This window comes from Acanthopagrus latus, chromosome 8 (assembly GCF_904848185.1).
Source record: "Acanthopagrus latus isolate v.2019 chromosome 8, fAcaLat1.1, whole genome shotgun sequence".
Taxonomy (NCBI): Eukaryota; Metazoa; Chordata; class Actinopteri; order Spariformes; family Sparidae; genus Acanthopagrus; species Acanthopagrus latus.
The window spans coordinates 13789893-13811671 of record NC_051046.1 but is presented as its reverse complement, the minus strand read 5'-3'; the positions used below and the strand labels follow the sequence as shown (position 1 = coordinate 13811671).

General features: G+C 42.5%; 2 protein-coding genes across 9 annotated transcripts; one reads left to right on the top strand and one right to left on the bottom strand.

The window, feature by feature from the left end:
- Positions 1-337: 337 nt before the first annotated feature.
- LOC119024458 (methionine aminopeptidase 2-like) lies at positions 338-7925 on the bottom strand. 3 transcript variants are annotated; one of them, XM_037107292.1, is made up of 11 exons: positions 7600-7925; positions 6662-6775; positions 6373-6435; positions 5834-5936; positions 5322-5483; positions 4930-5111; positions 4566-4660; positions 3174-3270; positions 2983-3086; positions 1225-1340; positions 338-1074 (listed from the first exon to the last, which is right to left on the bottom strand). In XM_037107292.1, the coding sequence occupies exons 1-11, from the start codon at positions 7772-7774 to the stop codon at positions 822-824; spliced, it is 1464 nt and encodes a 487-aa protein (XP_036963187.1). In that variant the 5' UTR covers positions 7775-7925; the 3' UTR covers positions 338-821. The 3 variants fall into 3 exon arrangements, with proteins under 3 accessions (XP_036963187.1, XP_036963188.1, XP_036963189.1); XM_037107293.1 differs by having other exon boundaries at positions 6604-6775; positions 7600-7738; XM_037107294.1 differs by lacking the exon at positions 7600-7925 and having other exon boundaries at positions 6604-7590.
- Positions 7926-8155: 230 nt separating this feature from the next.
- LOC119024457 (uncharacterized protein C3orf20-like) lies at positions 8156-21575 on the top strand. Of its 6 annotated transcripts, none has more exons than XM_037107291.1 (18): positions 8176-8571; positions 8647-8723; positions 9235-9692; positions 10973-11029; positions 11114-11234; positions 12165-12377; positions 12503-12652; positions 15670-15790; positions 16358-16474; positions 16562-16681; positions 16853-17024; positions 17303-17504; positions 18597-18677; positions 18787-19144; positions 19407-19526; positions 20155-20297; positions 20519-20628; positions 20748-21575. In XM_037107291.1, coding segments are annotated over exons 1-18 (2688 nt in total). In that variant the 5' UTR covers positions 8176-8505; the 3' UTR covers positions 20750-21575. The 6 variants fall into 6 exon arrangements, with proteins under 6 accessions (XP_036963181.1, XP_036963184.1, XP_036963180.1 ...); XM_037107288.1 differs by having other exon boundaries at positions 8183-8571; positions 20519-20623; positions 20748-21572; XM_037107286.1 differs by lacking the exon at positions 20748-21575 and having other exon boundaries at positions 8156-8571; positions 16574-16681; positions 20155-20623.
- The last annotated feature ends 204 nt before the right edge of the window (positions 21576-21779 follow it).

The window sequence follows — 21779 nt, the reverse complement described above, 5'->3', positions numbered from 1 at the left end:
GCCTTGGTATACAGCCTCACACAGCCTTAACATAAATGGGCTCCTTGGAGCTCATCTGGTGTAATCCAAGTCTGCAGAGAGAGAGAGGAAATTTGAAAAGATGTCATTTGCACCCTTTTCAGCTAAAATCTTCACTGTAGCCGCTAAGCTAAAGCGTGCACCCCTTCTGCAGTGGGTGCAAGAGCTAAACCGCCCAACGTCCCCTTTCAACGCTGTTTTGCTGTGACACTGAAATGTTTTGTCGTCCAACTTTCCATCGGTGTGAGGTTGAATAAATAAGAACTGGATTTTATTTTTTTCCCCCTTAAGCCTTTACAAATATGTACACAGTGATCAATTCAAGATTTATAACAATTTATTTCTTATAAAATTGCCTTAAATTAAAATAGAGCAAAGAAATATAGAAATATAAATATTTCATTGCAGTTTTCCTCACATGATCTTAACAAGGCAATGAAGCAAAGCGTTGTAAGGCGAGGTGTTCGCCAAAACCTTTTTTTGCATGATTCTTTTGCATATATTTCTTTTGCATATTATTTCCTAAAAGCAGCACATCAAAATATGACTTAAATGATCACACTACATCTTAAAGATATGCCCTTTGTCTATTGCCTCGATCCTTTGGAGGGGAAAAAAAAAAGTACTAGTAAGCTACCGCCATGACACAAGTCTTTTGCTCTTGCTAGAATAATTTCCTAAAGGTTCTCAAGCAGTGGAAGTTTCGGTGAGAGAAGTATTGCATAATTGCTATCAGTCTGCAGAGGTTTGTCGTCTCGGAGCTGTCGCGCTCCTCCTGGCTCGCCTTGAGTTTCAGCACATGCTCAGTAGTCGTCTCCCCGGCTCACTACCTCCTTGTAGGTGGGCCTGAGTAGGATGGTGTGCTCATACTGGGCGGTGTAGCTGCCCTTGATGTCGCAGAGGGGTGGGTACGGGTCTATGATGCCAAGGTCACACAGATTCTTCAGCGCCATCAGGTACTTGCTCTCGCCCAGGCGGTCCAGCCAGCGGCGGCAGAACGCCAAGGTCCCAAAGTTCTCATTGATCACATTCAGCAGATGTTTAGCCCTTGGAAGTCTGCATGCACAGAGTGAAGATGTAAACTGACATGCAGATATGATGCTCTGTTCACAGTCACTTATAATGAGCAAATCAACCAATGAATCATTTCCTTAATCAGTATTTTGAGTACGGGGGGGGGGGGGGGACGAAAGCAGCAGAGCCAACCTTATTGGGACGTGTCCAACATTGAAGTTTTTCATGTAATGAGAGCACTCCATGTCGTCGTGGACCGCACCTCTTCCTGTGCTGCCAAATGTCTCGATGGCGTAAGCTTCACCTTCCTAAAAGGCAACAGCAACAACAAAGACAAAGACGCTTAATGAGCGGCAGCATTAATCATCTGCACCGGCCTGGGGAATTTTAGTTTGTTTTGACGTTAATCAAGGACATCAAGAACAAAAAGCACATAAAAGAAAGCATTTTTCATAGAATTCAAGAGTAAAGTTAATTTAAAGCTATGTTAAAGTGAACAAATTGACAAAGACTCAATGCAATTTTTAGAAAATATAGGGGAGAGTAACAATGAACAACTGAACAGAGCCTGAGGGGTGGAAGAGGTCTGCATTCTTATCAGACAGCATCACTGTTTATGCCATTTTCTATTTTTTATTCTCCTTTTATTGTGAACCTATAAGTGAGATTCTTAAAAGATGATGCTTTAACTATGCACGCCCAACGCAAACCAACTGAGTAGTTTTCTTATTTTGCTCAGCGAACCTCTACATCTTGTAAAGTGCTGTACGTCTGCTTCTGCCTGTGGGCCATCCCGGTAAAAGTTAGTACAGAATGTTGATTCCACTGCAGAGGAGACTTGATGTTCTCTGCAAATATGAGGAAAAACTAAGTGACACGAATCAGCCAAACTGATCTGATATCTGCAAAATATCCAACATCGTGCCTCTCTAGGAGTTGATTTAAAACGTAGAAATACTATGAGTGTCTGTACCCGTACACCTTTCATGCAGGGCTGATGTTACTTAAAGGACAAAAACACTCCGGGGGGAATGAGAGTAAACTGAACAAAAAACCCCAAGATGCCAACAGCTGACATATTCATGTGTAGTCTATTAAAAAGACAGTAGTGTCCTTTCTGGAGCGGCGCCTTGTGCGAGTTGATTGGCCGGGTCTCATTGGCGTTTTGGGTCTCTATCAGTATGTGGCTGTTGTCGGAGTCCCTGTGGTATTAGCTGATAACACTGCGACACCCTCTCTCGCTGCACCGATAATCAGTCAAAGTGCTAGCGGCCCCGTGGCACACCCAGCTGCCACTCCATCCGTGCACTCTCTGATCACAAAAGAGGGTAATGGCCCTGTTACACCAACACACTTCAGCTAAAAATACAACACGCAAAGCTGCCACGTCAGCAACAACCCCCCATCAGGTAAAAACGCTTGACGCAGCAACTTGCCAATTAAAATGCTCACTTCTGTCCAAATACAGCCATGTGCTGCAGCTGTGCGGGTGTGAGGCAGGCCTGGATCTCTGCGTAACAAAGGCTATGTATCTCCTAGTGCGAAGCAGTGGCCTGTTAATGAACCCTGGATGCCCACAATTCACAGCTCTTTTCGTCGAAATGAGGGGCTGGAGTTTGAACACGTGTTGCTGCTGGATGCGACTGTGTAATTTCATTAAAGGTGTAATTAAAGTGCTGACGAGGGTGACTAAGAAGCTGTTAGAGCGGTGAATTGGAGCACTTTTCCACATCGCACCGTAACCCTAACCAGCCACATGTTCTTCCAATTACACTTAAGAATTAAAAAGGGTTTATTTATACGCAAGGTCAAGCAGCTAATAAAGGTTTTGTTTCAGACACTCCAGTAAAAAAAGAGGCCGCAGTGTTGTTCTGTGCGCCAGAATCCAGTCACATCCACATTCTGGCTCAGATGAACTGATATTTGAGCCGATTTGTAAGCCACACCAACCTCCATCCTTGTGGCCTCTCCGCCTTTCACGATAGGGACCGTCTTCCCTGAGTGTATTCTGTACTGTCCGATGGAGTGGCCGTTGAGGTTCCTGATTGGCTTCACTGCAGAGAGAATGCCACGCAGAGGGTTTAATAAACAGGAAGCGGTGCTGCGCCGTGAGGAAAAGATGAAAAACGGCCTCACATTACCTTGATATGTTTTCCCATCGATCTCCACTTCGTAAGACTCCATGACCTCCTGAATGGTCTCGCCGACGTCGCACAGGCGCACATCAATCCCTGCAAACTGGGACAGAGTGTGTTTACACTCACATCAGCACACAGCATTACATTCCTCAAACACAACACAGTCTGGATTGTAAGAAATATCTGCCACCCCTTCTGTAATCTGTCGCATTTGTAACCTTTAAAAGTACACAAATTGTTATCAAAGTGCAAAGGGGAACAAATCGGGAGCAAACAGCTAACAAATGAATATCAGCTACAGAATAACTCTAAATCAAGGGATTTTATAACAACTCATGATAAGTAGTTACTATTTATTTGAATAAACAATGATACATACTTTTATTTTGGCTTTGTCTACTGAAAAATGTTCCCATGCCTTAATGTTTTAAAAAGCAGATTATTTTTCCTCCTGCAGCTTCTATGCATCCTCTGTCTAAACTCTCACTTGTACCTGTCTCTTTAAGGTTCTTTAAGTCTGCTCTGATTGGTCAGCTCCTACAGGCCTGAACAGGCACCAATCACTGTGTTTCTGCATCAGCGCTGCTGCTTTTTTTCACAGTCACAGCTGTGCTGTTGTGACATCACAACCTGGCAGCTTGTTTAAAGGCACAGTGCATCACTCCATGGGTGTTTTATATAATTGAAGAAGACATGGAAGTCTCACTTTATACAGTATGGGACCTTGAATTTACATTAATCTGTCATCTGGATGCTTTAATGCCTTGTTCTTGAATATGATCCAAAACCTAAGGTGCAATTTTTTGTGTGTCATATTTTACAGAAACTTTTTTAATCTCCTGAATAGTTAAGTCTCAATACGCTTAGCACCTACTAATATTTATATAAACTTTTTTTTATTTATCGACTTTTCATCATCTCATTGTAATAATATTTTCCCTATTATGCACAGGTTAGTTATTATGTGTGTTCCCCGTATGCAAAGTTGTACAATAAATTAGTATTAATTCATCATTACTTTATAAAGATCCAAAACCACATGTAGTGTTTACAAGAAATCCACCATTAAAGCCAGAAAGAACTAAAGTCTCAGTGATTATATTATAATAGACGATAGATTGTAATACATTTCAAACTAAATCAAATATTAGTGATATATAGAATGCACAATATGACCATTACCAAGTGTATTTTTGTGTAATTTCTAGTCAAAATATCTCATTACACTTAATATACGACATAATCCCAGAGAAAGCAGTATTTCAGTGAGATAAATAGACCTTGTTTTTGACATTTTTCACTTTATTGAGTCACTTGTGTCTGAAGTGGCATTTTTTCCATGGAGCTCTGAACATGCACAGAGGCACCATGCACGCTGGAGGAGAGCTCTGTTACCTTGATGCCGGTGTTGGTTGCGTCTCTCACAGCCTCCAGCAGCCTGTCAAACTTTGGATTGAAAGTGACGGTAAAGGCACAGTCGATTATTCGACCTGAAAGACCAAAAGACCAAAAACCAAAAACGTTTTGTCATTCACAACAGTTTCTAAGAGTCGATCCATTTCGCAGGAATCTTCAGCGTGTGTTAATCTTAAACACAAAAAAGGGGGGGCTGAAGTTAATTAACTTGTGAGAACAGTTTATTTCTGGCTGTAAGAATTATAATGCAATCATCATTTTACCGTGTCGTAGTAAATGCCAAGTGTGAAATGGCACAGCCTTCCTCCAGAAGCACTTAAAAAGTTATTAGAGAGCTCTTTACCGTTGATGTGCGTTCCAAAGTCAATTTTGCAGATGTCGTCGTAGCGCAGCACGGTGGGGTCTCCCGCGTTGGGGGTGTAGTGGGCAGCGCAGTGGTTGATGGAGCAGCCGGTGGGGAAGGCCAGGCCTGCCTTCAGCCCGTCCTCTCTGATGAGCTTCCTGGAGCAGTCCTCGAGCCTCTCGCTGCCAGAGACAAGAGTGGATGGCAGGGACAGTGAGAGTGTTGTCAGGGCAGATAATGCTCTCCCGCTTCCATTGATCACTCTTACAACAGCTGCATGCAGACTGCTGAAACCAGATCAATTTCTGGTTCCAATGATCTCTAGCATGTACGAGCAAACGAGACAAAAAAACTAAACTAAACAAAACACATCTCTCTGTGGATTCCCTCACCAGATGTCAATCATAGTCATCCCCGGCTTGATCCAGCTCCTGACGTACGCGCGGACCTGCCGGTGCGCCTCGGCCGCCTGCCTGAAGTCGCTCCACATCTCCTCGTTGGCCCTGTCCAGCGCCCGCTTCTCCTCGCTGGTGGTCCGCCACGCTGCGCTGCGCCTGGCGGGAGGCGGACAGGGCGCAGCGCGGAGAAAGAGAGCGAGAGAGAGGAAGGACTCATTATTTTCTCGTTACACACACACACACACACACACACACACACACACACACACACACACACACACACACACACACACACGGTTGTAATGAGGAGAGGGACACAGGTGAAAGTGCTGTTGATGCTTCGATGGGAAACGGGAAATGGAAAGCACGCTCTAAAACACTACATCTGACCGGAGACCTAAATGATCATATTAATAGGCGTAATTAAAAAAAAACTAGGCATGTCACATGGTTGGAAGACTACTGCTGAGTGTGTGTGAGGGGGGACGACGTGGAGGTCAACACACCCGTCTTTCGATGGCGGATATTCGCACTCCTCTCCCTTTGGAAAGTCTCCGCTGGGATAGAGCTCACAAATCGGGACTGAGGGAGGGTCAGTCTGTCCCTTCACTGTGGCCCAGATAGGAGGAGGAGGAGGAAGCATCGGGGAGGGGAGAGAGGGAAAAAAACCCAACACAAGTTATCCTCTGCATGTTCATGACATTCACAATCCAACTTTCAGCTGCACCTTACAGATCCACCCTTGAGTAAATGCAAAGCCTCTGAATGATCACTGCGCTCCACGCTGTCGAGAGCGTGTTCCATTAATTGTGTCCCGTCTGCTCGCCCGTGTAAGGTCTGGCTGCATTTTGTCCTTCGGTGCTGCGTTGTGTTCCTCTCGTGACTCTAATTAACCGAGTCAAACTGCTTGCGTGCACGTGTGTGTGTGTGTGTGTGTGTGTGTGCACCTGTTGTGTTCCCCTTCTGACTGGGATCATTCAAACTTAAAGAGTAAAAACATGTGCGTTTAAATCAGGCGACCTGCCGTCTGAAAAACTGGACTCACATCCTTTCTTCTTTTTCTTCTTCTTCTTCTTTCTCCCAGCCGAGTTCTCTCCCTCGTCCCCATCTGTTGAAAGCATCATTAGGTTCAATACAGCCGTGTGTAAAAAAAAAAGTGAGAAATATCACACTGCAGATACGAGAATTTAACTGAGCACTTCTTTCAAGGGTGGTGGCGGTGTGTGTGTGTGTGGGGGGGGGGATTAAAGTTCAACACTGCCCCCCCCTCACTCACTACTGCAGATGACGAAGGGATGGAGCGGATGTGGTGATGGTGAGGATGAGGGAGTTACCTTCTTCTCCATCCTCCTCCCTCTCTTTGTCCTCCAGCGCTTGCTGCTCCAACTGTTTAGTCACATCACCAACACCTCCGGCTTCTCCATCCCCCTCAGCCTCGTTTGTCCCTGCTGCAAAGTCACACACCCTCGTGCATGCATGTGCAGGTGAACACGCACGTGCACGCACACACACACACACACACACACGGAGAGAGGGAGAGAGAGAGAGAGAGTAAATTATTTGTGGTTCAGAGTCGTCTCAAGAAAAGTGCATCCACTGAGGGCTCAACTTGGCAGGGTGTGTGCATAAATTCTTTCCATGCCTTGGGAGTCAATATCCTCAAGGGCATATGTAGCATGCAGCATTATGACATTTAGCCCTTCAGAGGCAGAGCTGTGTGGACCACACTTGACTTCAGGAAGGTTCAACAACTCGAGCTTTTTTTTTGGTTTTGTTTCTACACATTTTATTTCCCCACATCATGAAGCTCTAAGGCTGCAATTATCACCATCATCATCATCATCGTGGTTTTTTTTTCTTCTTTTCTCCTCACAAGAGTGTTTCCCATCTTAATGCACTATTTAAAAAAAAAACTGTGGATACTTCTATTACATCATTTCATGCAGATTACAGGGGATTTATAGGAGGGAACATATTTGATCTGGAGTAAAATTCCGTGTTACATTCCCCCCCTCCCCTAAAAAAAATGACAGCTTTCTGTCAGTTAGGATGCTACATTCCGGTTCACGGAGACTGTCCCGTTTCCAGATGTGCAGAGTTGGGACAGCTGGACGGGGACATCCTCTGACAGGTTGAACAAGTCCCCTGTCCCGCATATCCGCTCCACATCGTGTGGCACTGGAGGAGACAATTTCAGCGCTATTCTTCTTCTTCTTTTTTTTTTTCTCTCCCCCTCCACGATCCTCTAACCCCGCAAAGTGATGCCTCTCACCTGGTGCGCTGGTCCTGCTCCTCTTCTTCTTTCTTCTCTTTTTCTTCACCGACTCCGGGGCGTCCGCGTCTTCTTTCTCCTCGTTCAAGTCGCCCCCGTTGAGAAGTTGCGGCTCCACTTCGTGCTGTAGCTGTAGCTCCGCCATGATCAGCGACCGAGAGATGAAGTGACGCATAAGCTGCTGGGAGCCTCCAGTGGTCAGAGCAGAAAAGTGTGCTGGAGGAAGCTGAGCCAATAATGAGCCATTAGACAATCTCTGTGCAACAACTTGACCCGAGTGGCGGAAGATGATCCTCCTCTGTCTGTCCAGAGGAGCGAAAACTTTCCTTTATCCTCAGTTTTTTATTTATTTATTTAATTCCTTTATTGGGGACAAACTGTACCAGAACTCTGTGTTCTCTCTTTGAGGAGGCTGGTGCTCGATTATGTGACCATCATGTCCTGATACATGGCCCGTGAAAGCCGCACAGCACGCTAGAATCATCACTTTCTCCGAGCAATCCAGTGGCTGCAGAGTCTCAGGTTACCTGTCGGTGCGCGCACCTGTGACCGCAGCTCCCCCCCCGTGCTGCCACTTCCCTCCTCTCCAGCGCGTTTCGCCAAAACGCACGGACACCTTACCTGTTATCGTGAGTAACGTGTCGTGGTGCGTGTTGGCACAGATAGCGTTTCAATTTTGATGCCCCGAGTCGATCGTTAATGGTGCACAAAGCGAGAAGCGTGCATCCAGGCAACCAGTCCGGCGGCAACACGCAGACAGGAGCGAGAGGTGGATTTCAAAGCACCACAGTTTGCTTCTCTAGGTATTTTGTCGCATGGACGTGAACTAATCTGAGAGTTTTTAGAGGGAGCTCAAGTGGATTTTTTTGTTTTGTTTTGTTTTTATTCTTATTTTGTTTTAAGGACATGATGATTTCTTGCTCTGGTGCGCTGGCAGAGCTCAAGACTGGCCCTGTGTATTTCTTTGACCAGGTGGGCCAATGATTCATTATTCTTGCAGACTGCAGCCTGAAAGTCAGACATTAACCATGATCCACCTCTTTGCAGCCAACAAAACGAAACAGAATGAAAGGGACAAGAAGCAGGCTATATTTCAATGTGGCAAACGAAGACACAGCACAAAGGTAATTTAAATGAATTCCCTTAAAGGTGCACTCTGTAGTAGAAGTTGTAATCCGAAGAGAAAGTTCTTCACCGACTGTGTTTTTTTTTTTTTTTAAATGAACAAACAAACTGACCTTAAAGGACACAATTTCAGTTCGTTTCAGTTTTTATCTGATTATTATTGTAGATATTTAAATTCTGAGTTTGAATTTCCTGTCCAAAACTACACAGGGCTCCTTTAAAGGTGCACTATGTAGTCTTAGGACAGAAATTATAATGCCTATACAAACTGACTAAACAAACTCTTTTTGTGTCCATGACTGATTAGCTCCATGGGACCTTATATTCCTCAGAGAACAACTTGTTTATGCAGTTATGGAAATAAATAGTTCTGAGTTTGTATTATTACCTCATAAATATTGTAAATATTCAAATTCTGAGTTTGAACTACATAATGCCCCTTTAATACTATAATTCTTACATGTTTTTTCTCCTTATGTGTCCAGTAAATTCTCGTTGTTCTCATTGTAGTCAAGAGAATGACAACAAAGAAGGTGTTGAGCTCACTCCGAGGCTCTCAGGTGAAACATGTGGGGAAGTTAAACCTGATACCGCATCTGATGCGCCGAACATAAAGGACCAAGATCCGGTGGATGCCTACAAGCGAGCAGCCCCTCAGTTATTAAACGACCTGGCTCGCCTGCTTTCCCAACATAAGTGGGCCCAGAAGGCGTGTATTCCTCGCGGGATTGTAAATATTCTGAATTGCTCCTGGCAGGAGCTGACTGCAGGGGCGGTGCAACAGACCAACGACAAACCAGGAGGCCCCAGAGGTTCCCTGAAGTTGGATGAAGACTGTGACAAGAACAAGAAGGAGGCAGGAGAGAGAAACTCAGTTGTTGTGGTGGAACATGTTGGTCCCACTGTGAAAAAACCACATGTGAGCTCAAATCCACGCATGAAAAAGCACAAACAAAATAACAAGAGAGGTAAATGAATGTCTGGGTCACATTCTATGGAAGCACATTGGTGCCAATAAAGTGAAACAGTAGATGAAAAGTGAATTACTCAGATATCTAAAGCGTGACATGATAAGTAGGTGATATGAAGAAGCCATTATACAATTTGACAGATTCACTATCAAGACTTTACTCAAAGTCTAGACAGTGAGTAAATTAGTAAAAAAAATAAAGAAAGACAAAATTAAAGAAAAACCGCTCACTTTCTCTTGTAATACCATTGTAATACCATTAACAGCTGGTTTACCTTTGTAAAAAAGACTTGGGGCCAGAATCAATATGCTGATTTATTAACAACCAAAGACTTAATGCTTTATGATTGTATAATTGGGTTTTTGAAAGCGAGTAAATCAATAATAAAGATCATATGACGCAGTCATTAATTTGAAATCTTCTACAGCAATAATCCATCAAATTGTAAATATTGATAAATACAAGGCAAGTTATGGTACAAGAGGATACATCAGCCAAAAGGCAAAAAAAACATGGCAACAAAAAGGTGGGCTAATAAAGTATTAATAAATGATTTATTAACCATCAATCATGCTCTAGGCAGCAGCACAAACCCTCTATAAAATATGCATTATTATAAAATGCTCATGTGATGTTGCACTGAGAATAGGGCAGGATAGACGGAGCAGTTTCATATCCCATCATTTTTATGCATGTGCTGGAGTTAATATGATAAGAGACATAACAATGATGAGATAAGAAAATACTTTATTTGTCCCACAGAGGGGGAATTAGGTGCTACAAGGTCAGAACTGAACACAGATAAGTAAAGACACTGACAATGTTTTATAATTCTAAGTAAACAAAGAATAAAATTAAAATACACAAGAGCAATTAAACACAAATTATGCACAGCGGCGGCTGCTGAACTCAAACTAATAGTGTAATACCGTCTTAAGCGGAGCGACATGGTGTTGAGATTAGTAGACGAGAGTCATACTGTCAGAGTGAAAACCCATTAAGTAATTTCTCATGACCTTTAAAGAGTGAACCGGAGGACAGCTTCAGCTGCAGCTTGTGGAAGTGTGCGGATTGGTTACCAGATAGGACAAGTAGCTGGTAGCATGGCACAGATGTACCGCTGTCTGTTAATCAGTTACACAGCTATTGAGTTACATTATTAAGTTCCCTGAAGTCACTTGTAGTGACATATTCACTGTGTGCTTAGTGTTGTCTGTACAGATTCATCTAAAAGGTGAATGAATGTATTACTGACTGAAATGCTCTCTCCCCAACAGCTCACAACTCCACAACCTTCAGTTTCTCTGTCTCATCCGACAGCAGTAAACATCCAGGTGAGACACACGGAGCTGAGGCATCATGCGAATGATGGACAGTGTGTCGTTCGTTGTCTCACTGCAGTGGCCCGGCTGCCTCAGCTGGATGTGATTTGTTTCCAGGTTGGATTGTCCAGCCGACGCAGCCCTCCTGTGATGACCCTCAGTGGATCAGGTTGTGTCAGTGGGTGGTGGATCGGCTCCAGGCGGCAAGAAATAATGCGTGTGTAGTTGCTCCTCCTAACAAATGTGTGGCAAATGATGGGTAGCATTCCAAAAATCTTGTAACTGATAATCTGATTTTCCAGTTGATTGGCCAGTCCAGCACTTAAATCTAGAGCATGCAGAAGATAAAATCATATACTGACTTTGGTTATCCCCTAATGTTTCAGTAAGTGCCACCAGCTGGTGAAAGTTTTCACTAAACTGGTGATATATCTCTGCATTTGTTAAATGAGTTGGTATGAAATATTGTAAAAACATTCATCATTTCCAGACTAACTTTGTTGAACCCTTTAATCATTCCTTCGCAGCACTCAGGGGGATAACTTTCATGATTGATCGACATTTCGTGTTTTCTCTTTTCAAATTAAAATATTATGTATTCCAATACATAGTTTAGCATGCTAACATGCTAAACTAGCATGCTAACATGCTAAACTATGATAGTTAACATCATGGACATTATGGCTTCCTGCTAAACGTCAGTAGGCTAGTTAGCATCCTGACATTAGCACTCTTATTTTAAGTGGCTAATTGATGTTAATCAGAAGCTACCAACATATCTTTATTGAATTTTACATTTGTTCCGCAGACAGGACCTGGAGAAAACTGCAAACAGCTGAACAAGATCTGTCAGCATCGTCATTGTTTGCATGTTAGCATGCTGATAATAGCATTTAGTCTAGCTACTAGCATGGTTGTAGAATGTAAGGCTGTCTTATTTTGAGTGACTAATTTAAATCAAACGTTAGTATACATGAATACATGACTTAACATATCCTTGACTTATTATCTATTTGGTCATCAATTATAAACAAATGTGTTGGCTACATTTCATTTTTCAGTGTTACACAAAAATGCTGAATCCATTTAGACAGCTTGAGAGAGCTGTTTTACAAGCATTAAAACAAATTACTCAATCTTCACATAGAAAACTGCAAACAGCTGATCAGCACATGAAGCCCCTCATTCGCCGCCATTATGGTGACGCAAAGGAAACAGTGAAGGACAGGACATCCAGGAGAAAAAAGGCCCAACCTGCCACTTTAGTCAACGGTTTACCCCAGATACCAGAGGTGAAGCAGCAGGATCCAGCACGGCAGAAACTACACTACAGGATCAATGACGGCTCCTCGTTCATATAGTATCCTTCTCTCATCATGCATATTCATTACTATTTTAATTCTTGTTGTTGTCCAAGAAGCAGTACTGCACATGGGAAATTTGTCACTGCCGCTGACCATTTGACCTTTGACCCTGTCCTCTCAGCTACCCATCTGGTTGTATGGCAGTATGCCAAAGCTGCTCAGGTCTGCCCGGTGGAGGTTTCTACACCAACGTGTTCAGTGACAGCGAGTTTCCTGTTATCATGGCAACTATCACAGCGTTTGGGCATGGAGCCGTTACACACCCTCTGAGGTGGGTTCAATACTGACGCGTGAGAATATCTGAATGGATGAGAGGATCACTCATTTGATTTATCATGAGAAAAGTGCTCAGCCTGAGAAAAAAACAGTGATGGAATGTACCTAAGTATATTTACTCAAGTCCAGTTCACACCCAGCTAGCAAGAAATGTTCCCACAACATTGACTAACATTCCCTACAAGTTCTTATTATGTTTTTAAAAAACATCTAATGTTCAAAGAATATTTTAAGGATGTTTATCACTTCAAATAATGTTCCTATAACGTTAAATGTTAAGAAAGGAAGAATGTTTTAGGTGCAACATTCTGAAGATATTTTGGAGATGTTGTTGAAGTAACAGATTATAGAATGTTCTTCTATAAAACAGAGCATAGTATTACAAAATAGCAAAGGAAGAACATTGTCAAAGCAACATGTGGAAAATGCTTTCAGAATATTATATTAAGGCCTACAATCCAAAAACATTTTTCTAAAATGTTCCTGTAATGTGATATGTTAACAAAGGAGGGAAGTTTTAGCTATAACATTCTCGGGATGCTTTGGTGATGTCGGTGAGGTAACATATTATAGAATGTTCTTCTATAAAACATTCCGAGAATGTTACATGAAAACAAAGGAAGAACATTCTGAGAGCAACATTTAGAAAATATTTTCAAGATGTTATTAGGGCCTCGGATTGTATCATGTTTTTAATAAAATATTTATTAAAAAAAGTATATATAAAATGTTCAGTGACAACATTGCTTGAACGTTATGCCATAATATTCTTGAAAACCTTCTCAGTGGGAAGTTTTCTTTAAGTTTACCAGAATGTTCAAGGATAATGTTCTCTAAAAACATTACAATTGCGCCATTGCTCACCCTGTAGGAAATCCGCCCCATGTAGCCTGTGCTGTAGAATACATGTTGTAAAGCCCCTTGAGGTAATTTTGTGATCGGTGATATTGGGCTATAAAATGATTTGTTTGATTTCACCTGAATATCCTTGACTCATTGATTGTGATTGCTTGTGATTGTCACAAGTCAGAATTATGATTAGGTACCAAAACCCAGCTAATTACATCTAAGATACAGTACACACCAGGTGTGAGACTGTAGGCACTGGTAATAATGCCACCTGGTCACCTTTCTTTTGATATTCACAATTTTTCCTGGTAAAATAGAGACTAGGACAAGTGGACATCTAGGAAGAGGACAGTCATGTCAATTTATCCCCTATCCCTATATCATTCAAAAGATGTTTTGTTACACTTGGATGGTCTCACCAATTTAAAGATAGGCCTACTAGGCCTATGTGTAGGATTTAGAATGACACTGATGGCCATTAGGGCAACTGCAGACAGCGACCTGTTGCACGGGAGCGAGCAGCCAGTGGCTAGACAGCATAGATCTGGCCTTAGTTGCTTTGTAGCTGATAATGTAATTTGCAAACGGCAACCTAGCCAATTTATCAGCACTGGGACGGCTGGGAGTCTGGATGGATTAGCGACGTCATTGTGGTGTGTTTGGTCCTGTCTTGGTTTGCATTGGCTTTTCTAACTAACTTAGCTTGCTTCCCTGGAGCTGGCATGGGTTTATGACATTTTATAAAAACGTTCTGTCATCTGTTATCTAAGGCCTTAAAAACATCTCAAAAACATTTTCCAAGTGTTGCTTACAGAATGTTTTTCCTTTGTTATCATATAATATTGTGAGAATGTTTTAAAGAAGAACATTCTATATATGTTAACTCAACAACATCACCAAAACATTTTCAGAATGTTGCAGACAAAATGTTCTACCTTTGTTAACTTATCACATTACAGGAAAGTTGTAGAAAAAATGTTTTGTGAACTGAGGCTTTAATAACACCCCCAAAACATTTTCCAAGTGTTGTTTACAGAATGTTTTTCCTTTGTTATCATATAACATTGTTTAAATGTTTCATAAAAAACGTGATATAATCTGAGGTCCTAATACCATCCTCAAAACATTTTCTAAATGTTGCTTTTGGAATGTTCTTCCTTTGTTTTCACGTAACATTCTCAGAATGTTTTATAGAAGAACATTCTATATGTTACCTCACCCACATCCACAAAACATCCAGAGAATGTTACAGCTAAAACTTTCTTCTTTTGTTAACATATCACATTACAGGAACATTTTAGAAAAATGTTTTGGGATTGTAGGCCTTAATAATATTCCGAAAACATTTTCCACATGTTGCTTTGCCAATGTTCTTCCTTTGTTATCGTATAACATTGTGGAAAAGTTTTACAAAAAATGTTCTGCAATTGGACGCCTTAAAAATATGCCAAAAACATTTTCTAAATGTTGCCTTAAGAATGTTCTTCCTTTGCTATTTCGTAACATTATGGGAATGTTTTATAGAAGAACATTCTACAATCTCTTACTTCAACAACATCACTGAAACATCCTCAGAATGTTGCACCTAAACCATTCTTCCTTTCTTAACATTTAACGTTATAGGAACATTATTGGAAACTATGGGAATGTTTGCCAATGTTGTGGGAACATTTCCTGCAAGCTGGGAGGTCGCTGGTTTGAATCCTGGCTCCCCCTAGCTGGGTTGAGCTGTGTGTCAAAGGAGGTTTTAAGGAGATTATCACAAAATATTTTTAGAATGTTTTTAGAGAACGCTATCCTCAAACATTCTGGGGATTTAAAGAAAATCTCCCACTGAGAACGTTTTCAAGAACATTAGGGCAAAACATTCAAGCAATATTCTCATTGAACATTTTAAGGAGGTTACAACAAAACATTTTTGTAATGTTTTTAGAGAATGTTATCCTCCAACATTCTGGGAACTTAAAGAAAACTTCTCGCTGAAAGCATTACAAGAACTTTCTAGGTAACATTCTTAGAACTTTTTTAGAACAATAAATTGCTAGCTGGGCAAATACAGTTGTGAGATACTTTTACTTTTCTTGAATTTTTCCATTTTCTGCTTGTTTATACTTATATTCCAGTAAAATCCACAGTAACATTTTGTACTTTTTGTTCCTCCAGCTGTTCCATCACTGCAGTGTGGGACCAGGATGGTGGATTCATATGTGACCATCACGGGAACATAACTAAGGACTGGAGCTGGCAGACAGGACGCACACCGAGGGAGAAGATCGTGATACAGGTGCAACCGCCAGCTAGAACGGAGACGTTTGAGACTCTGCTGCAACTTTTAGACAACTTTTTAAAAAATGATGCCCACTTTGTTTGTACTATAAACAAACTGAGTCATCCTGCAACAGAAGAGTTTCTCTCTGCAGAGTAAACCCCTTTATTCCGCATCTTTTCCTTTTTTCCCCCCACTCGATGTCTAAACTATTACGCATCAGCTCTGCAGCATGTTGCAGAGAAGAACAGGCCAGAGGTAATCTCCAGACTTGAGATATATCCAGTGACAAGGCTGGTCAGAGGGAGCAGGACTCTGGAGTGAGCCTTGTCATGCCAGATAACTATGAGATCTGCATACGGGAAGTGTCACATTTAGGGGAAGCAAATCAGGTCATGTGAGGCATGACGCATGAGCCACCCCGACAGGACAGAGAGAGGTTTCATAACAGGTCTATGTAGCATGCAGATTAGATCGCCATGGATGAATTTGCTACAGTTTAGTGCTCAGGATACTTTTCCTTTTTTATGAGATCGAATCAATTTTAAACATAAAACCCTGTAAATGTGTTTTTGTCTCCTGCAGTTGTCAGATTTAATCTCTGTGAGGCTGCTCAGTGGCACTTCTGCCATGCTCCGCTTCAGCTGTAACAAAGAAAGTGTTCATCTTCCTCTCCCTGCATTGGCTAAACCAAAGGAAATGGTGAGATCAAGATGAGCAAGTGGATAATTAAAGAGGGTTTTGGATTTATGGTGAACTGCAATATGTATATATACTCTGCATTGACAGCCTTGTTTGCAGACTCCAGGAAAGTTAAACTCTGAGGCTGCTCAAGACCCCCAGCTGGCGGGGAAGACAAAATCCCCTGCTGTGGTCCTAAAAAACAAGAGGAACCTGAGGCTAACACCTGTAAGAGACACAACAACAAGAATATAAAAAGAAAATACCTTTAATTTCATTTTGAGCCTCTGAAAGTCCCTAAGATGCCTTCAATGAGTCACTTTATGTAAAACAGCTTGCTAAATGCATTGTGTTGTGTTATATCATGTAATCTACCATGCGGGTAATGGTGTGTGGCAGGTGTCGGTGCGCTCCCGGGAGGTCCTCCAGATGGTCAGAGAGGTGGAGGGGCTGGAGGAGCTGTCAACACAGCGGAGAAGAGGAGGGCATGTTGGCAGGGAGCTGAAGAGGCTTCAGCAGAGAGTACGAAACATCCTGGATGACTGGATGGATTATTATCGCGTGGCCATCGGTAACCTACCTGCGTGAACACAACCTTTCTAAGTTTTTTCTGCAGCCAATGGGTGTGACGCACATTGTGAGTTATTAAAGTATATAGAGCAAAAGAAACACTGAGCCAATCTGACCCAGCGAGGTTGTTGCGAGTTGTTCAATGAAGCAAAAAGTTACAGTATCACCTCATCTTGCAAACTCAACATTATTGAATAGTTCCATGAGGATCTTGTTCACGGTCACTTGTGTCACTCGTTGTCCGTGTGCATTTCTGAGCGACCTCCTCCTCTCCTTCAGGGATCAAGTGTCCTGACATGGAGCGGATGCCAGATGCCCCGCTGAGGACCAGGCTGAGAAGGGAGGTACAGTCAGCTGCTCTGCCCTCTCTGAACCCACCTGAGTGGGTTGATGCTAAGCCAGTCCAGCCCGAGGAGGACGGGGATGAGTCGCAGGAGTTGCACGGACATCGGTCAGCAGAGACCTGCATCAAGCTGCCAAGGTGCGCACTTATACTGACACATAGAGCCAGAACGAACCGAACTCCAGTGGGCCACTCCAACAATCATACGTGTCAAAGTAGGCCCTTCCAATGGACAAAACCTGATATGGTGTCCTCTAGGATGCCCCTGCCCCTCAAACATCATGAATCCGCCACTGGTTGATTTCACCATTATGAAGACTGCTCCCAACAAATGTAGTCAATTTACTTTGCAGAAGGTAAATAAGCAGCAACTGTAATTCTTTACGTTCTTCTCTTTATGTAGAAACAAGGCATGTAGATAGAAGATTGATTGTGTTTGGTACAAGCAAATCGTATTTCAAACTATGTCAAAATATATAGATAAAGGCCTGGAGGGAGTTTTCAAGCATTTTCTTTTTTTAGAATAACTTATCAAATGACAATCAGTGGAACAATGTGACAGGGACGAACCTCCGGAGAATAATCCCCCAAAATCTGGGGCTCTCCTCGGCTTTACGGAGCTTTATAGTGAACGTGGGCTCATTGTTTAGCTGTTTGTCCTTCAACTTTATTGTTTTGATTCACTCTCGAAGCTGCAACGGGAAGCGAGTTTCAGTGAGGGAGGTGTAAAACCCACCGCACAAAACCTGCTCAGCACCAAGTGGGAGACAAGCTGGTGAACATAGTGGAGCATTTAGCTGCTAATGAGTTAGATATCTCCAGGGGTGGAAGTAACTAATTACAGCCATTCAAATTCATGTATTTAAGTCATATTTCGGGTACTTGTACAATCAGTAAACAACTGAATCATAATTGAGCACTATCTATCTATCTATCTATCTATCTATCTATCTATCTATCTATCTATCTATCTATCTATCTATCTATCTATCTATCTATCTATCTATCTAGATGTTTGATACCTTGAACTATGTGCTGGTCAGAAATCTTGATCTCTCTGGGGGGGGGGGGTCTTACTCAGTGTCACGTTGTGTTTGACCATGGATTAAACTTATGCTGGAATATCCCTTTAAGTGCTTGAGTCCTGCTAGACTACACTACTTACTGAACTGTGTGTTGCATTATGTGAGGACTAATAAAGGGCATTTCCACTGTTTTGACTTTTTCCAGGACACCCAAAAAGGGAACAAAGGCGGAGCCCCGTGTCACACAGATAGGACCCCTTCAGATTCACGGCAGTATTAAACTTGAGTACGTCCTCCATGACCGTCAGAAACTCATTTAGAGAAGACATTTACTGTTTTATAAAACCAGGAATGTATTTACAGTGAGAGCTTCACTATCATTCCCACTCTGCCAGGTCACTGGTCATTCCACACAGTCCAGATTTGCAGCCCTCCGCCGTCACCAACCCTCCAGCCCGGCCGTCGTTCACCTCATCCGCCCCCGTCACAGTGTGCCCAGCTCTGCTGAGAGCTGCCCTGCAGGGGGAGGGGGGGTGCAGGCGGTGCTGCTGCAGCGCTACGCTGATGCCAGCGGTGACAGACCTGGAGTACGATGCCTTCATTATGGGCCAGCCTCCACACAGTCAACAGATCCTGGTGGTGTGTGTGACTCCGGCAAGCCAACACTTTAATACACATGTGGCGCCCGGCCAGGAGGTGCTGGAGCGGCTTTACAGGAGGAGGAACAAGCAGAGAACCACGCCGTGCACTCAGGTGTGAGCACAATAAAACAACACATCTTTCTCTTATTTTGGTCACCAGTCAAGCATCGCCACAGTCTCTGATTCACAGCATGTGCATCATTTGTTTGTTGCGGTACTGTTCCGGTTTACATAATCTGCAAGGACTCTAATCTTCCAAAGTGATTAACATACTACAAGGACAACAGACAGCATAAAACAAAGGGTCAGCAAAAGACATACAGAAGGCTATTACGCAGTTCTTTCTTAACAGCTTTTTTTTTTTTTTAATCTAGTGCCAGATGGATTCATTTCGCCTGGTGAGGTACGAGATGTCAACAGGGAAGCAGCCCAGCTGTGGAGCGGAGAACATCCTGCTGCAGCAGAGACATAACGCTGCTCCTGGGATGGTCCTGGTCAGTAAAGCCCACTGCAGGCTTGGCCAAAAGGCTGCAGCTCCCGCTCTCCCTTCTCAGTGCATGATTTCATGGCTCCCACCGGGTGGCAGCAGCACTGCTCGCCTGAAGCAGAAGAGATGATAGCATGGGGGGATGGGGCTGATGATGACAGTAGCTAGGTGCTGTCCTTTCCAAGACACCCGGACATTTGTTATAAAAGTACTGTAGGCTGACAGGCAGTGAGGGATGGACGCCTCTTAATTAGAAAAGAGGAGCCGTAATTTTTAGCTCAAAGTCACTGATTTCTGTTGTAAGATGAAACATCCCTTCATCGGCCTATAAATCAAACTGAAATTACCTGAATCATGATGACATGAACCAGTGTTTGCACTACAGGCCAGGAGGTCTCACTCAGAAACTCAGACACACACACACACACACACTGCAAGTTCCTCTATTGTGAAATCTAACCTAACCTCATGACTTTTATGACGTATATGGTGCACAGACAAAATCAACGTGCTTGTGCAAACCATACTGTGTGACCTCAATACACGCTGACTGATTATTTTTTAAATATCACAATGAAAACTGCAGCATGTGACTTTGCTGGTGTGATGTAAACTCTCCTTTGTTAATGTGGTAGATGTACATCAGAGGGAAGCTGCTGTTTGTCGGCTACGTATTCAGTGATCACAGTCGCTCAGTCAGGGACCTTCAAAAGCAAATCTCCAGGAGCAGGGGAGACTACAGATTAGGTCTGAGCCTCCCGTCGGACTACAAGCTCAGGTACGACTGCGCCACGTTCGCCAGCGTTCATCTGATTTACTGTAAGAAGCTAAATCATCTGTCAGTCACCCTCATTACTGATCACTCAAACAGCATGAACATAGAAGAGAACTGTCAGCGAGCATCGTGGAATTTAAAGATAAGCCCAGTGAAATTACTTTTTAAAGGACAGGTTGAGACAACAAGAATCGACTCTGTTCATTCCCGCCCTTTCCTTGCAGTGATACAGTGAGTACTCCTGCAGCCAACCCCCAGGATGCAACACTTAAAGGAGGCGATGACATCACACTGACCACTTCAGTTGAAAAGGGAAAGGCCAGTGAGAGGTACTGTACGTGACTGAATTCATGTTTTATAAATTTCTGAACTATGACTGGATATCTTCTCCTAAATCTTTGCCAGCTCTGATTTAGAGTGAACGACCTGTGTAACGTCTTCTTTCCTGAACAGAAAACACAATCAAGTTCCTGGCATGTCACGCCGACGACAGAGAGACTCTCATATCAAACCAAAGAAGACTCCAGCTCTTGCTGTTGTTCCCGTCGTCACACACTGAATATGCTCCAGTGACGGGATCAAATGCAGATTGGCACCACTGATTAGGTTGTAACTGAAATGCAAAATGTCTTGCTTTTTATCTCATAATTCTGAATTTTTTCTTTAAATAAATGACTTTATATGTAATAATCGTGACTTCACTGTAATATTTTCAACATTTGTCTAGTAAAATAATCTAGTTTTTGGCCATTTTCTCTTCACATTTACATCAGGTCAGTTTTTTACTTTTATCTGCTAATAATGACTTTTATCGCAGGATTTCAAAGTTTTTTCTTGTATTTGTGACTTTATTAAATGATTTTGATCTGAATTTTGTCATATATAACTTTTTAACCTCATGTTCATGACTCCACTCCAATTCTTTAGAACCTTTATCTCAGAATTCTTACTTATAGCAAATATTTACAATCAATGTCATCTTTTTGGCATCTAATCTCATAATTAGAACGGGGTTTTTTGTGTTTTATCTCAATTTTGACTTTTTATCACAGAATCATGACTTTTGTCTCATCATTTTATGGCTTTCTTTTTTCATAATTACGCCTATCTCCATGTTGACGTTTTATCTCATAATCAATAATTTACAATGGGAACATTTTAGTTCACCCAGTTTAGTTTCCATCATAACTTGTTGTGTGTTTTTTTTTTTCCCTCATGGCTTCCGGCACTGATTCTTGTAAGTATGATTGAGTTATCATCCTGCTGACAAAGTCACATCATGATGAAAGCGCCTCTGATAAATGATGTTATTCTCAGTTTTACTTCCTCAAGTAAACATCAGTTTTTAGCTCTCACAGTGTCAGCTGGCTCCCACTCATTCTTCTGTAGCTTCTGAGTCACAGCAGCGGTGTTAATATTAGCAATGATGATGATGATGATGTGTGGAAATATCAGTGTGTGTGTGTGTGTGTGTGTGTGTTTGTG

What these genes read in the sequence shown, in the direction of transcription:
- LOC119024457 (XM_037107285.1), top strand. Translation starts at nt 8,506, where the DNA reads ATGATGATTTCTTGCTCTGGTGCGCTGGCAGAGCTCAAGACTGGCCCT. An exon ending in AACGAAGACACAGCACAAAG is followed by an intron (nt 8,724 to 9,234) that starts GTAATTTAAATG and finishes TTCTCATTGTAG; the next exon opens with TCAAGAGAATGACAACAAAG. An exon ending in CTGCTCCTGGGATGGTCCTG is followed by an intron (nt 19,527 to 20,154) that starts GTCAGTAAAGCC and finishes TTAATGTGGTAG; the next exon opens with ATGTACATCAGAGGGAAGCT.
- LOC119024458 (XM_037107292.1), bottom strand. Translation starts at nt 7,774, where the DNA reads ATGCGTCACTTCATCTCTCGGTCGCTGATCATGGCGGAGCTACAGCTA. An exon ending in TATCCGCCATCGAAAGACGG is followed by an intron (nt 5,484 to 5,833) that starts GTGTGTTGACCT and finishes GCCTCCCGCCAG; the next exon opens with GCGCAGCGCAGCGTGGCGGA. An exon ending in ATGACTATGATTGACATCTG is followed by an intron (nt 5,112 to 5,321) that starts GTGAGGGAATCC and finishes TGTCTCTGGCAG; the next exon opens with CGAGAGGCTCGAGGACTGCT.